The following is a 15,280-nucleotide window of genomic DNA, read 5'->3' as shown; positions in this document are numbered from 1 at the left end:
GTCTAATGACCGATGAAGTTTTACCTGATTGATAACAAAACGGAAAAATCTGTTTATGGTGAACAAAGTAGCTGTGCTCGGTAGCTAACAGGTTAGCCTAGCTTGGTCAGTTAGCCACATTAAGCTACACTACTTTTAACTTTGCGTCAACAACAACCATTCATTGCCTACATGTAGAATAACTGTTTTATTTATCTAAAATCTCTACAAAAGTCATTTTTTTTAAGATGTTTCATTTGTCCTCCCTCAGCTAAGATCTTAACAAAAAGAATAAAAATAAACTGAGACTTTTTGTCACTTTGTTAAAAGTCAGAACTCAGTCTTAAAACGGAGTACTTTCCTTCAAGACTGACTATAATTTTGTACTTTCCACAACTTTAGACCGATGAAATGTAAAATAATAGCAAAAGAATCGACTCCAACATTTGATCCTTAAGAAACGGGTTCAATACAGTTTGTCCGAGTGGAGTTGCCATATGTTGACATCATAAGAAGGGGCGGGGCCCCGAGCAGCTCTGGTACATACACCGACTTCCTCCCACAGTCCAAAAATGGTTTCCTACAACATTCAACATTAATCAACCCTGTGAACCAAAATTTAGTCCTCATTTCTATCTAACTGCCTCCAAGTTTATTTCCTCTCTTCAGGTTGTAGCAGGAAACCCACCTACCTGTTTCTAAACAGCTGATATTTGGTTTTAGTTTATTCCTTTTTAACTTATACATTATTTACTATGTAATTTTTTCCATTTGTGTGTTTAGTATCACATTTCACTGCAGAGTTTTGACATCATGCCTGGCTCTAAGGGTTCCATCCGCCATTGGTACAGATTCCTCGGTTGTTATTGTTGCACCTGGGAAAAAAAGCTGTGCTGGAGAAAACGTGCAGCAGCTTTGTTTTTTATCCCTTCGTTGATGGTATCAGCACTTTCCTCTCCCATTACCATCTTAGCTTGTTTATGGAGACTTTTATGCACCTACACACACCTGGCAGGCTAAGCTTTTTTTTTTGCACCAATCAATTCTCTGTTTATTCTTAACAACCCAGTCAAAGGTGATATATCAGAGTCTTCTAGAAGAAAAAGAGCATTTTTGCTAAATTAGCCTGAGTTAGCGCGTTGCTGTCTGTGTTATAAACAAAAACCTCAGAGATCCCTGGTTGGTCGCACCTGTTTATCAGCTAAATCACCGAAAGGAATGAAAACAGAGAACGATGCAAAACTTTCATCCATGGTCACGTTTGGACTAATTAACATAGATGCTCTGACACTAAGTGTGATTTTAAAGTTGTTTAAGTCTCTAGTTTTGTCGTGCAGACATGTAGGAAGTGCGACTTTAAGGCTTTGTTGGTCAGGTATAGAGATAAATGCGTTAAGATTAAATTAGACTGAAGGAGGAGCAAATAATCAGAGAGGATGTGGGAATAAAAGCCATCATGCACAGATGAGGTCGAGTGTGCTGTGATTCACACGGATTACGGCCGTTCTCATCCTCTGAAGCAGGAATTAGCTGATCAGCAGCGTCCTCCTGACCCTGCGCATCCTTCCATCCATCCATCCAGCTGCCGGCCTGCTTACAGCAGCACTTTGGATCCCCGATCGGGCCGAGCCACCGTCGCTATCTCACTGTCAGGCTCTGACCCAGCCAGTTGAATTACTGCGATTCTTAGAAAAGCAATTAGCAGAGCTTGAGTGTGACACAGTTTTAACGAGGTTATGGTTTGAGTCTGGGCTGAGAGGAAGAGGAAGCAGTCGGTGTGAGAGGAGGGGGGGCTGGTGGGGTGGAAAAAACAAATCTGTGGAAAGAGGAGAGCGGAGCAGCGATGCGTTCAGAGCCCGGTTCATAGTCTCCCCTCGGGGGTCTCCTGCCGCTTACTCTGGCCCTCGTGATGCCTGCTACTCCATTAATCACACTGATGCATGGCAGAGGTCTGGGAAGCAGAGAAAACAACACAACTGTTGTCTCTTTGGTGTGTTTGTGCGAGGAGTCGGCTCCTCACCACGGGGCAGAGCATTCCGACCTGCAGAAACAACTACATCAACAGATTCTCTTCGCTTTAACTTGATGTGTTTATGGTCTAACTTCCAGGTTAATGCGCTGAAGGGTTCAGGCCTGAAGGTGCGGAGCTGAGAAAAACCTTTTTGTAATGAAGATGAACAGCTTAAATTGGTGATAGAAGTTAAGCTCTAATGCAAAAAAAGATGAATTTCTCTTAAAAGAAGAACAGTTGAGTGTCGCCAACTGCCTGAACTTAAAGTGGAGGTCTTCAACAGGGGGTCCACAGAGGTACTGCAAAGGGGTCATAAAAGTTTCGGTTGATTAGACTTTTTTTTATATTCCCCCCTGCAATTTTTTCCACTAATGAAATGTCTTAAAATCCACATTAACATGAATTAAACACACTGAATTAAACAGATAAATGGAGGCAGAAGATGTCTTTCAGTCATCGATGCACACATTCAGAGACACACAGGAGCTCTTTCAAACTGGACACCGTTTCATTCACAACACCTGTCCCAGGAATCAGAAATACTTTAATAATCCCAGAGAGAAATTTCTTTAGTTACATTACTGCATCTGTAATAGTTAGACTATAGGACCAGTTTGATATAATACCGTTTTTTACAATATATATATTTAGAGGATCCCCGCTCCATCACGCCATTGGTTTAGGGGTCCTTCGCCTGGAAAACAATGAAGACCCCGGGATTAAAGCAATGCTGGTGAAGGTTCTCAGTCATCCAGGTCATAGTCATTCCAAAAAAGTTAAAACAATCCAGTGGACTTTATTTCCAAGTTTGAAGATGTTTTGCTTCCCATCCAGGAAGCTTATTCCAATTAAAAATGTCAGAAATAGGGTTGAGTTTTAGGCTTTATAAAGTGGCCCAACAAAGCCTTGTTTTTGTTAGAAAACATGCAAATTCAACTGAAAGGGGGGTCGTTAAAGGAAATTGTTGGCCTAGATGAATAGGCGAGGTCTTCTGTTCCCCTGTAAAGGGGTTGTGTTGATAGTGGGAAACAGATAAACTCTATTGCTGTATTGTAGGTTTTTGAAAGCTGAAATCTGAGTTCACCCTCTCTGTTTTAGGATTGAATTGAAAAAGCTTCCAGGATGGGAAGCGAAACGTCTTCAAATTGGAAACAACGTCCACTGGATTGTTTTTTTCTAACTTTTTTTGGAATCTTTAAACACATAGTTTCAGGCAGCAAATGGACAGGGATGAACCAGTCAGCTTGTTTTTTGAAGTACTTGCAGAAAACTGTTTAATGTGTAGTTTCAATTGTTCCCATGTGTTTAATCTGGTTATTTTCATCATTTCTATTTGTCTCATTTCCATCATCATAATCTGAGTAGCTTAAGCATCTCGACCTCAAGCATCTGATCCACGCCTGCAGTGAGTGGAGGAAACTTTAACATGGAAATCGCTGTTATAAATATCATGGAGCCATGTTGTTCAACAATATTAGTTCTTTCCAACATCCATGGGGGGATATTAAATTAGGTTTCTCAGTTATTTAGCCTAAGTCTAATTCAATGTTTTCTGATGGATTATATTTAATATGCAACAGCAAGTAGTTCAATTAGAACACAACTGTTAAGAGTTAATTTGAAATACTGAAAGTTGTCTGTTTAGTTTAGCTTTTAATACTGGAAATTTGATGATTATTGCTCATGGATAATAAAAAAAAATGTTTCTAAGAAAAATAGGCCAATCTAAAAAAATAGAAATATGAGACTAATTGAAGGAAAATCCATCTGCTGTGAATTATCTGCTTTTAATATACGGTTAATGCTATTTTGTATAAATTAATGCATAAGTTTACCATAGGATGGAGACTAGGCTGAAGTTCTATCCTCCCCAAATCTACGCCTTCCTACTAAAGCTGTGCTTTATTTCCTTTTTCTGCATCTTTGTGCACCAATAAAATCTCCCATTGCCGTGGATTCAGCATTCTGTGAACAGTAGGCTTCTTTTTTTAACTTTATTTTTGTTTTGAAAAGGCTTGAAGCACATCTTTACAGAATTTCATAAGTAGTTTACATCCCCCCACCCTTATCCCCACCAAGTGTGCTGATAGAAGAAAACAAAGTAAATGACAAGATTCAATACAAATACACACCGACAAACAAACCAAAAAATTAAAATGAATCAAAATTATTTTTACTTTTCTTATTTTTAATCCCTCCCTTTCTCTCCTTGCATTTTCTTTTCTTTTTTCCTCCAAACAGCATGCTTCTTAAGCCATTTTTATCGTTCCTTACTGTTTTTTCAGATTGTTGACTGCCTGCTGGGCAGCAGTTGAGTCAGAAGTCCTTCTCATTATTTTTTCAGTCTTAACGTCACATTTATGAAGTGAGAATCAATTGTATCTGTCAAATTATAAATGTAAAATTCCTAAGAGACTATTTTGTTTTAAAATCTGAATTGTAGCACTCTGTAGTAACTCTATAGTTAATTGTACTCCATGTTGTTTGGCTCTACCTGTGATCTGGTATGCTACCAATGGATGGAATCCCGCCGGTATAAGACGCCGCTCCTCCCTCTGTGCGTTTGCTGCAGGTACACCATCGACCGGCGCACAGACATGGACCGGGTGTTCAACATCCACGCGGGGAACGGGTCGGTGTTCATCCTCCGGGAGCTGGACAGAGAGGAGAAAGCCTGGCACAACATCTCTGTCATCGCCACGGAGTTCAGTGAGTTCAAACAGCTTTGTGGAAGTGATGGACGCCTGTAGATGTTAAAGGGAAGCGCTGGATGGCGTTCTTAAGCTACGACTTTCAACCTATAGAGGGCTGATTATGGGGCCGATTATTTTGTAAATCGGTTAATCTGTTGATTTATCGATTATTAACCAGATAGTTAAAGGTTCTTGAAAGAAGACTTTTTACAAGATTAAATCAGGTGAAACTAAAACATTTATCCTTTAGGAGTTATGGATAGAGCATATACAGATGAAACATTTGATTTTTTTCATAAAATGCAAAATGTTGACTTTTTTTTTTTTTTTTTTTACAATTTTGGTATAATTACTGCTTTCACTCTGTCAGTGAAAGGCATGTTCTAGAGTCTCTGTACTCCAATTAACGATTAATCAATTAGTATATCAGTTGAAGGATTATTACTATAATCGATTAATCGTGATTAAACTGATTTATCGTTTCAGCCCTAATGAGTTACCTGCTGTTTGCCCCTAATACAGTTCTGTGAAAATTATTTCCCCATCTTACAGATTTCTTGTTTTTTTTTAATCTTGGTTAGATTTGTTCAATAAATGACAAAAGTTATCCAAACCAACCTGGGCCTCAATGATCAGGTCAATAAATCGCAAATTAACTGTGATTAATCACATTTTCCAGAAGCCATACCAAAAAAAAAAAAATAATCACACAATGCTCTGGAATCATCACTTGAAAATAAAACTGTCTGACAACTTGAAGTATTTGAAAAGATAAAGAAAAAAATTGTCTTTAATTTGAAGAAATGTGTTAAAAATTCATCCAGGAGGCCATAGATAATCCAGGTCAACACCTCCAGGATCTCTAGCTCAGTTAAGGTCAAAGGTCATGAATATACAGAAAGAACCGGAGACTGAGCGTCATCTCTATAGCAGAACCACTGCTGACCCTGCTAAATGTACTGTAACCCTAACAGCTTATAAATCAATAAAAGCAAAGCGGCACATGGTGGTGGCAGCATGATGATATGGGGCTGCTTTCCTCTTTCACACTTGAGCGACTGGCTCTAATGGATGCTGTGCTGTAGCAAAAAAATGTTCAGTTTACCACCAAAGGTACATACGACATAAAAATAAGTAGCTAGGAGTAAATTAATCAAAATCTGGAGTCACACTGAGCCTGGTTCTGCTGGAGGTTTCTTCCTGTTAAAATGGAGCTTTTCCTCTCCACTGTCGCTACAAGCATGCTTAGTGTGAGGGATTGCTGAAGAGTCAATGAGTCGATGCAATCAACTGGTTTACCTTAGATAGAAAACTTTGGATCAGTTTGAATGGATGATCTGGTTGAACTGTAAAGTGCCTATATATATATATATATATATAAACTGAATTCAATTTAATTGAATTAATCCAAATAACAGTGCTGAAAAAAATAAATTATAAAAAAAACAAAATTATAATATTACTGTATAACTTTTTTGTTGCTTTTTTGCTTTAGTCAATTCATTATTTTACTGGCAGCTGATTTTTTTATGGAAAATTAATTAAACAGGATGTTTGTGCTTCAAAAACTAAGAAAAAATGGAAGGAACATTTTTTAATAAATAATAAATAAATGAGGTGGTATTGGTTTGTGTAGCTTGTGTAATCATAGTTGTCTGACATTTAAATGATTAAGAGCAAACTTTAGTTCTCTATTTTCCAATTACAGTGATTGCAGCTATTAGTCTATAATTTCAACTTAAACGTAAAAAATGTCTATATTTTAAATGCCATGTTTGTAATGTGTCTCCTTTTCCTTTATTGCGTCTGAAACGTCTTAAAACTTTGCAGACTTTCTGTTTTAATTGTTCTATTAAGATATTAAAACAGCAGAGCCTTTTATTTGTTGTTGTGCAGGTTTTTTTTTGTTTCAGACAAGCTTTTATTTATTTATATACACATAATTTGATTTAGATATAACTGGTTGCCAGGAAACGCAGCCAAAGCCTCACACATGTTCGGCCCAACACTCGTGTAAAGGAATAATTATCCGTGTGAAGTCACTATGTCCACCTTTGTGTTTCCCAGACAACCCACGCCAGATAAGCCGTGTGCCTGTATACATCAGAGTGCTGGACGTCAACGACAACGCTCCAACATTTGCCACCAATTATGAGACGTTCGTGTGTGAGAACGCCAAGGCTAATCAGGTCAGTTATTACAGCGCATAAGGTAATCGCCATGGTTTCATCCGGACCCCACCGTTAGGATTAGGTGTCCAATTAGCAGGCCTCAGAGAGAATTTGCAAGTCTACCACATGTGTTTGAAAGAACTAGGTGCTTTATTCACATCCTAGATTAAAAAAAAAGAAAAAACTTCCTCTTTTCAAATAGAATAAAGATATCAAAGGTAGATCAAATAGAATATTTCATAACTCTAGGATTATATATATCAGAGCAGGAAAAGCTCCTGGTCCAAATGTTTGGTCCAGTTCTGGTTTCATTTCAGGAATTCACGTCTGAACTAAAGGTTGGACCAAGGGGAGGGGGGGAGTCTGGTTTGTTTAAAGTGGATTAAATGTGGCAGATGTGAACACACTGTAAATGGAAGTGGGAGGATTCTGCAGTAGCTACTAAAGCAGCAGCCACTGGGTCCAAATAATTAACTTAGTTAGTAAAAAGCCACAAACTAGTAACTTAAGCTAAGAGCTACTCCATAAAAACCCAAGATAGGAACTTCTGAACATCGTTAAACAGCTACACAAGCTAACAGCTACTCTGGAAAGCTGTTTCTAAATCAATCAATGACTTTAACTATCCAAGCCGACAACCACAGAATTAGTGCTTAAAGGGGAACACCATTTTTTTTCACATTGGGTCCTTGATTTTATGTTATTACATCATGTTCTATTCACCATTATGAGTTAAGATATTCCGTTAGGTTATATCCAAGTAACGTCTTCGTATGGGCAACGAGTTGAAGGCACAAACTAAACTGATCATAATTTGTTCTTTGTGGTTTGAATCACTGTCCCCCAGACAGCCGCAGTTAGATTTTCTGTATGACGTCATTCGTCACAGAAACGAATGTGGTTGAGCACGCTCTGTTTAAAAGGTGCTGTTCTCGTCGCTTAAAGCTTACCGTGGCCAAATGTCCGCTCTAACCACTAAATCCTTCAATCACTATATAGAGCAGGGACTATATAGTGGACTTTATAGTGAACTGTTAACTGACCTCTCTGACAGAGGATCACTGCTTTTTGCTCCATTGGTCACATAATTCCTCCTCCACTGGACGGTACCTGTGTTATTGGTTTCCGCTGTCGGGTAGCGACAGACTATGGTGACAGCGAGCCGCTGTGACAGCGAATCCCATAATGCTTTGTGAGGAGAGCTCTCTGCGCAAAGCATTCTGGGATATATCTGCCTCTTCTGAGGCCTTTCTTTTCTTCTCATACACTTCGTAGACACTTTTTCTCTTACGACCCTCGGCCATTTTCAAAGAACCGCGGAGAGAAAGTTGAGCTTCGATGACTGGCTGAAACCGTAGCTCACCACAGATATATGTCCGAAAATACGCATGCGCAGAAAAAGATAGCTAACGAGACAAGCACGTAGGACGGCCTTACGCAAACATCACCAGAATGATTGACAATTAGGAGGACCATTTATTTAGATGATCCACCTGGAAATAAAAGATCGTCCTCTATACCTTTAAGTTGTATTAGCTGTAATGTCTGCAGCTAATCTATAGTGAGGAAAAGTGATGTACAGTAATAATAAAACTACTTGACCAACCTTGTTTTGTTCTGTTTCTTTTTCTAAATGTTTAGTAAAGTAAAGTATGGAAAGAACTAAAAATTAAAAAAAGAATAGCATTGTATTGTCCCCCTGGCTGGAAGTTGCCTGTTAGTAAGAGTGTTAGCCTAGCATTAGGGGGTGAATTTCCTTTTTTGATTTTTTTTGTTTTTGCTCGCTTAGACCACAACCAAAATGCTTGTGAACCTTCGGCCACAACAGTCCCGCCCCCTTGATAAATGACCAATCATATTCACTTTATTCACGCGTGTAAAGTCGGGCAGCGGTTGGAGCAGCCGCTTCCGTACGACTTTAAAGACCATCTGTAGCAAAACCCCATTAGAAACAGCTGGAGAATAATAAAAACACAAGCATAAAGTGGCTTAGGCAGTGCAATGTGTTCATTTATTATGGTCAGCTTGTTCTATGTTTACGATCAGAAGGACTGTTCATTTTCTTTCTGCCCTTCACTTGTTTTCATGAATCCCCAGTGACCAAACTCGTCCTTTTAATCTCAATAAACAGCAGCAGCTGATGTTGACAGAAACGTGCCAATAATCAGAAGATTGACTAAAGCCATCTAATTAGAGGCACAGACAATGTGATAAAGATAAAATAGTTTAACAGCATTATTACCTTATGCGACAGCGTTTTGTTCTATAATAAATAAGCTAAACATCAGGAGGTCACCTGTGCTGTCCATTTCCTTCGCTTCTTTAAAAATCTTTGTTTCCGCTTATAGTCAGTGAAGGTGGCATTAATCTACAGAATTTATGTCCCACTGCTGTGTTATTTTATGATTTGTGCATGTTAAAAAGGGACACATGACAACCTGGCCTTGTAAATAAGGAGATAATGTATAAATACGTCAGATGAGAGAGCAGGCTGGGCCACTTTTCAGGGTTTTATTTCAGACGTAGTTGGATGAAGGATTGTCCCGCAGATAAACGAAGGCCTTATTTAATGCAGCTGGAGGAAGAAACTTCCTTCAAACTAGGGAGACTTTTGAAGTGTGACTGATCAGGAAACTGCAGTAAAAAAATGTTATTTTTTACTCATTTAACAGTGTAGTAAAAGATAAACTATTACATGCAGAAATGAATAGAGGTCAGGTGACCTCCTGGATGAGACAATCACGCAGTCCTGGAGTAATTTTAATGCTCCTCTTGTTCCCAAAGCTTCAGAAATGGCTTAATAACACTGATTGATGGCAGTGATTGTTTCCTGTTAGGTGATTTTGAGGTTTAGTGGGTCGGATCTGGTTGTAGATGTGAACTTTGACCCCAAAACGTCACGTTAAAATATAAATGTCTGTGTGTTTACATTTCACTGTTCAGTACTTCTTACTCTGAGATCAAAAAAATAACGTCAGATTTTATTTTTTTTTGCCTCCATCTTTCCAGAGGATTCAGACCGTGAGCGCGACGGACCCCGACGAGCCGCTCGGAGGCCATCGCTTCGTCTTCAGTCTGGCCCCAGAGGCCAACGGCAAGGCAAACTTCTCTGTTCGTGACAACAAAGGTACAAACATGTTATTCAATGCGGGGGGTGAAGACTCACATCAGCACAAACTTTAGTGCATTTTAATTGGGAGTTTAAATGACAGAATAAGAAAGAAAAACATTTGGTTTAGCTGGAATGTTTTTCACATCCTTGAATAAACTCAAGGGTGTGAATACTTTTTAGGAGGTGAATGCTTTATTAGTGATGCCCTGAATCTTTCCCAGATAACACCGCCTGGATCCTAACCCGGAGGAACAGCTACAACAGCCTCCAGAAGAGCATCTACCACGTTCCCGTGGTGATCACGGACGGAGAGTTCCCGGAGCAGAGCAGCACCAACACGCTCACCATCAGGGTGTGCACCTGCGACCGCGAGGGCAACATGAAGCTGTGCAACCCCGAAGCGCTGACGGCGAGGGCGGGGCTCAGCACCGGCGCCCTGGTGGCCATTCTGCTCTGCGTCGTCATTCTGCTCAGTGAGTTGTGCTGCAGGAGTCTGAGCCCTGGCAGGTGTTTCAGAGGCGGTTTCATATTTCACTTCTTAATTTGAACCGTCTCCTCTGGTGGGCGGATTATCGCGTCAGGAGCAGCAGCTGTGGTCGTAATTTAGTTTGAGGCAACAGTGACTGACAGCATCAGAGTTTAACTGGAGTTTCAGAATGAAAAACAAACCTTTAAAGGTGAAGAGATAATTAGAATAACATTTCAAATATATATTAAAACGGCAATTGATAGATTGTGATAAATCCTAGCAGGTTATACTAACATCTGGACTCATTATGATGAAGGATGACCTGGCTAAAAATAAAATAATCTCACTCTGTTATAAAAGACTTTAATCCATCTAAAAGATAAATTCTTTGATCATTTAAAGTCACTTGTTGGCTCTTTTGAGACTTTTCTTATTACAGAATAAACATCACATATTAATGTTTTACCTTTAATTAGAGAACGGGCCAAATAATGGCTCTGATTGGTGATCAGCAGGTCAAAAAGAAAACAATCAGACTGAATTAAAGTGAAGACCATCTTAGGTCTGCATAGACTTCAAAGCTCTTTGAAAAACATGCAATCTATTCCTTTTTCTTTGCATCTAAGAAACTTTTTCCATCAAAGAAGCTGCAGCTCATGCCGTCCTCAGATGTTCCTGGTTTGAAGGAATGAAAATATTGCCTGTAAAGGGATACATTGGTGCATTTGTGGCTAAAATAAACCCATTTTTATGTTTTAATGTAGTTAAATGATTATTAATGCTAAATGGTTTAAGTTATACTTAAGAATAAAAGCTGACTAATTCAAAATCAGTTTCCAAATATTTCTATTTGGGTTCTGCTCCTTTTTTAATTTACTCTATAGCAACAGATGGAGAAGGGGCAGAGCCTAATCTTGATGAACAAACCTCTGTCCATCTGGAACTTTCTCAGGCATCTCAAAGCAGCAGAAACAGCAGGATAGAAAGTTAGCCCGACTGCTACATGTGCTGCTAATCCGTTCCATCAGCTCATTTACGTATGCACATCCACATATACATGCGGGGGCCATAAATAATCTAATTCTGGTACTAAAATGACTTATTTCTATCCTTAATTCACCAAATAATGCTAATAAACAACTTTAAAAAAATGTTTTATGACTTTTCTGGGACGATTTGATGCTTTCAACATTTTCTCCGTTACTTGTGTGAAGTCATCATCGAACAAGCTCAGAGCAGTCTGCATTTAAGTTGTTTCTTTCTTTAGATTGCACACTTTATACCATACGGTTAACACAAAAGGAAAAAAAAAAACTCAAAAATAATAGATTTATATTTAAATCCAAACTGGAGAAAGTTAGCTCCCGGAAGTAGCGTAGGATCCAACTTCCGGTGCAGATCGGGCAGAGTGGACTGATAAAAGGAAGGATTTTAATGCATTTTATATTCTCAGGAAATGGATTATTAGCCTTTAACACATTATAGTTTAGTATGCTTACTATTTTTAAGGAGGAAAAATGTGTTTTAGGATTTTTTTATAAAATTGCACATGTGCCAATGAGCTGATGGTACGGATGGGGTAGTGAGTGCACCAACCCTTCGCTCGCTTAGACTAAAGGCTTTTATAAAATATAAATGCTAGTATTACACATCAGCACATTGATAAAGAACTGATCTGGATCAGGTTTCCGTTTTAGAAGCAGATTCTCCTTTAAAATAGTAAAATGAACTTTAAAAACCTAATCACTGCAGCGAACCCGTTGGGATCACATTGTTAGTCATCAGACACTTTTTGAGGTGTCATTTCCTGTCTGTGATTTTGTTAATTTAAAGTTGAAGTCATTTTTTATTAAGATATATTTTTAGAGGGAATTATTAACTGCAGGTCATGGACTGAGGTAGACGGGAACCTTTGTATTTTTTTCTGCTGGATCAGATGGTTAAACATGTTTGATCGAGCACAAAGAGGCCTGCATCTGATCTTCAGAAGCTAAGTTGCAGCTGATGCTCTAGGTTCTTCCATGTTGTGTAGAAGTGGTGGCCCTGAGCGAGAACCGATGCATAATGCATCTCTCTGCTACCAGATTGTGATGTACAAAGTCCCTGAACATCAGTGGAGGAAAACAGCAATTCCCTGTGGACGGTCAGCAGCCTTCACAGCAGAGGGAGCGAGAGTCTGAGTTGTCTTTGTTTCTGCTCTGCTGCAGTGATCGTGGTGCTGTTCGCCGCCCTGAGGAGGCAGAGGAAGAAGGAGCCTCTGATCATCTCCAAAGAGGATGTCAGGGACAACGTCGTCAGCTACAACGACGAGGGCGGAGGAGAGGAGGACACTCAGGCCTTTGATATCTGCACGCTGCGCAACCCGGAGGCCATCGAGGAGAGCAAACAGAGGCGGGACATCATCCCCGAGACCTTCTACCCTCCGGTTCGACGGCCCGTGGTGCCGCCGCCGAGCCGGGACAATAACGGCAACGTGAGAGACTTCATCAACCAGCGGCTGCAGGATAACGACAGCGACCCGACGGCGCCGCCTTACGACTCGCTGGCCACCTACGCCTACGAGGGAAACGGCTCCGTGGCGGAGTCCCTCAGCTCGCTGGAGTCGGTGACCACCGAGGGCGACCAGGACTACAACTACCTGAGCGAGTGGGGGCCCCGATTTAAGAAGCTGGCGGACATGTACGGCGGCGACGACAGCGACTCCTAACAAGAGCCTGGCACACGGACGGAAAGCGTGGCGTAAAAACCCGAACGTTCAGGCGGTTTGGCCCTGCGGACACGCCGTCGGTGGAACGTTGAGAAGAACCGGCCGGCGGCGTCCTGTCGTCCCACCGGTGACCAGACGTAGGCTTTGTGTGTCCAGTCAGTGTTAGTTGCGTTTTTTGCAGGGACGCAGTGAAGACTCTTTTTGTGTGTGTAAACAGGGTCCAAACCAGACCCAAATATATCGACAGATTTTATTTGGTTGTTTCTTTTTTTCCAAAGCTGCCTGTGACTTACGGACTCCCTACAAGCAGTTTGGTTACCTACAGATATGCCGACGTATTTTTCAGTGTTTCTGAGACTTAAACTAAATGCTGCATATTGTGAGTTCTATCTTAGCTTGTGTATGTACGGTTATATGATACAATCCGCTGTACAGTTTTCTTTTTTATCTCACCTCCAGTTTGACCTGAATCCAACTCAATTCATCCAGGAGGTACAGTTTGTCAAACCTCAACAAGAAGCTGTGTGTAAGCAGCTCTGAGGTCTTTGAGTTAAAATACCAAATATTTCCTCAATATGGAGGAATGTCATCAGTTTCTCTCTGATCCACTGAAGACAATATTGTTTTTTTTTTGCTAAATTCATGAGACAAAAGGTCCAAAAAGTTGAAAGACTGTCCTGTTTTACTTTGGCGAGAACTTTTTATGTGGTGTTTGATTCTTCCTCCTAGAACAGAAGAAAATGCTGTAGCGCCTTCTCAGTGAAACTGAGTTATAACTCTACACTACAGGTACATCTTAATAGATTAGAATATGATCCAAAACTGTTTCTATTTCAGAAAATTACATTTAAAGAAATCTATAAATACCTACACTTGACATTTTCTGTTAAATTTTGATAAAGGCTAATAAAAAAGTTACGTTTTGTGGCCACTCCCACAAAACGTGAAAATATCCCCAAAGATACAAGATGTCATTGCTAAAATAACTAATAGCAAACAATGGAAAATTTAGTGGAGGGAAAACATGATAGAGGGATAAATGCAGAAGCCCAAAGGGAAAAGTGTAGCTATGAAGGATTATGATTTAGATTCTTACCTGACCTAAAGACCTGATTGACCAATACTTGGTGCTCCGCATCCCTTCCTAACAGATAACTTTGAATTTCAGTTGAAAATTAGAGTCTGAAAAACACTGCTAGTGTTAGTGAACGTTCTCATCTGTAGGCCATTTCTGTCTCAAACATCCTTTTTTATTGGTATAAACTACATTTTTCTTATTGGCTAACAGAAATAAACATTGCAAAGACATCATTCTGTGTAGTCAATCTATTAAACTTCATTGTTAGACTGAAATTGTAACAATGAAGATTTAATGATGTAACAAGGAGCAGGTGGAGCTGGTAGGTCTCTACAAAGTTGAGATATTTAAAGAAAGTGGAACTCTTTAGTAAATTGATCTATCCTGAATTTACGGAGTCTTTTCTATTATAAAGTGTTTTTTTATTTTGATATAAAAGTCAGAATGATTCAAAATATTTGATGAATGTTTCCCCTCAAAATTAAAAATTGCTGCCCTCTAGATCATTGAAAGCAAGAAAGAAAATCTACAGTGTCGTGCGAGTCTGTTTGCCCTGCTCAGGCGGTTGCGCAATAGAGATGTGCCAAAAAGCAAAGATCACCAGTATTTTCCTTTACAAAACGCCTCCCATGGCTGCAGTCCTAATTACCTGCACTGTACCTCGCTCCGGAGCCAGAGCAAACGCTTCGGCTTTACCCAGCTGATTTCCTGCGGGACCTCCAGCCTCCTCCATAAAGATGCTTATCGAAGGGGCACCTGACCTTTGAGCGGAGCAGAATTAGGCTTTTAAACCCAGAAGATTGTCCTCGGCTCGTGGAGAAGGTCAGCGCATCGACGAGGACACACGAGAGGTTCGCTTTAAATGCGATTTATGAAACAAAGGAAAACCATCCTAGAGCTGCAGCGTTACAGAGTTCATTGAGGACCTCCTAAAGATGAGTAAACAGCTCTGAGTTCAGCCTTGTGTCCGTTTCTGAGAGGGCAAAGTCATACGTATCAGCAGAAACAGAAAAAAAAAAAAAACATGGGTACAACATGCTCTGCCCTCGCTTTAACAAAA

The 15,280-nt window shown here is 39.9% G+C and overlaps 1 protein-coding gene across 1 annotated transcript in view; it reads left to right on the top strand.

The window, feature by feature from the left end:
- Positions 1-15,280, top strand: part of cdh6 (cadherin 6) — a 103,094-nt gene extending 87,814 nt beyond the window's left edge. Inside the window, exons 8-12 of the mRNA XM_038275602.1 lie at positions 4,563-4,699; positions 6,751-6,872; positions 9,864-9,981; positions 10,188-10,439; positions 12,643-15,280. Of these exons, the coding sequence (XP_038131530.1) occupies positions 4,563-4,699; positions 6,751-6,872; positions 9,864-9,981; positions 10,188-10,439; positions 12,643-13,142 (1,129 nt within the window). The 3' untranslated portion in view covers positions 13,143-15,280. The remainder of the gene's footprint in view (positions 1-4,562; positions 4,700-6,750; positions 6,873-9,863; positions 9,982-10,187; positions 10,440-12,642) is intronic.

The sequence above is a fragment of the Cyprinodon tularosa genome, unplaced genomic scaffold (genome assembly GCF_016077235.1).
Source record: "Cyprinodon tularosa strain WSP-4 unplaced genomic scaffold, ASM1607723v1 ctg97, whole genome shotgun sequence".
In the NCBI taxonomy this organism is placed as follows: domain Eukaryota; kingdom Metazoa; phylum Chordata; class Actinopteri; order Cyprinodontiformes; family Cyprinodontidae; genus Cyprinodon; species Cyprinodon tularosa.
Note: the sequence above shows the minus strand (reverse complement) of the source record. Positions and strands in the feature narration are given on the sequence as shown.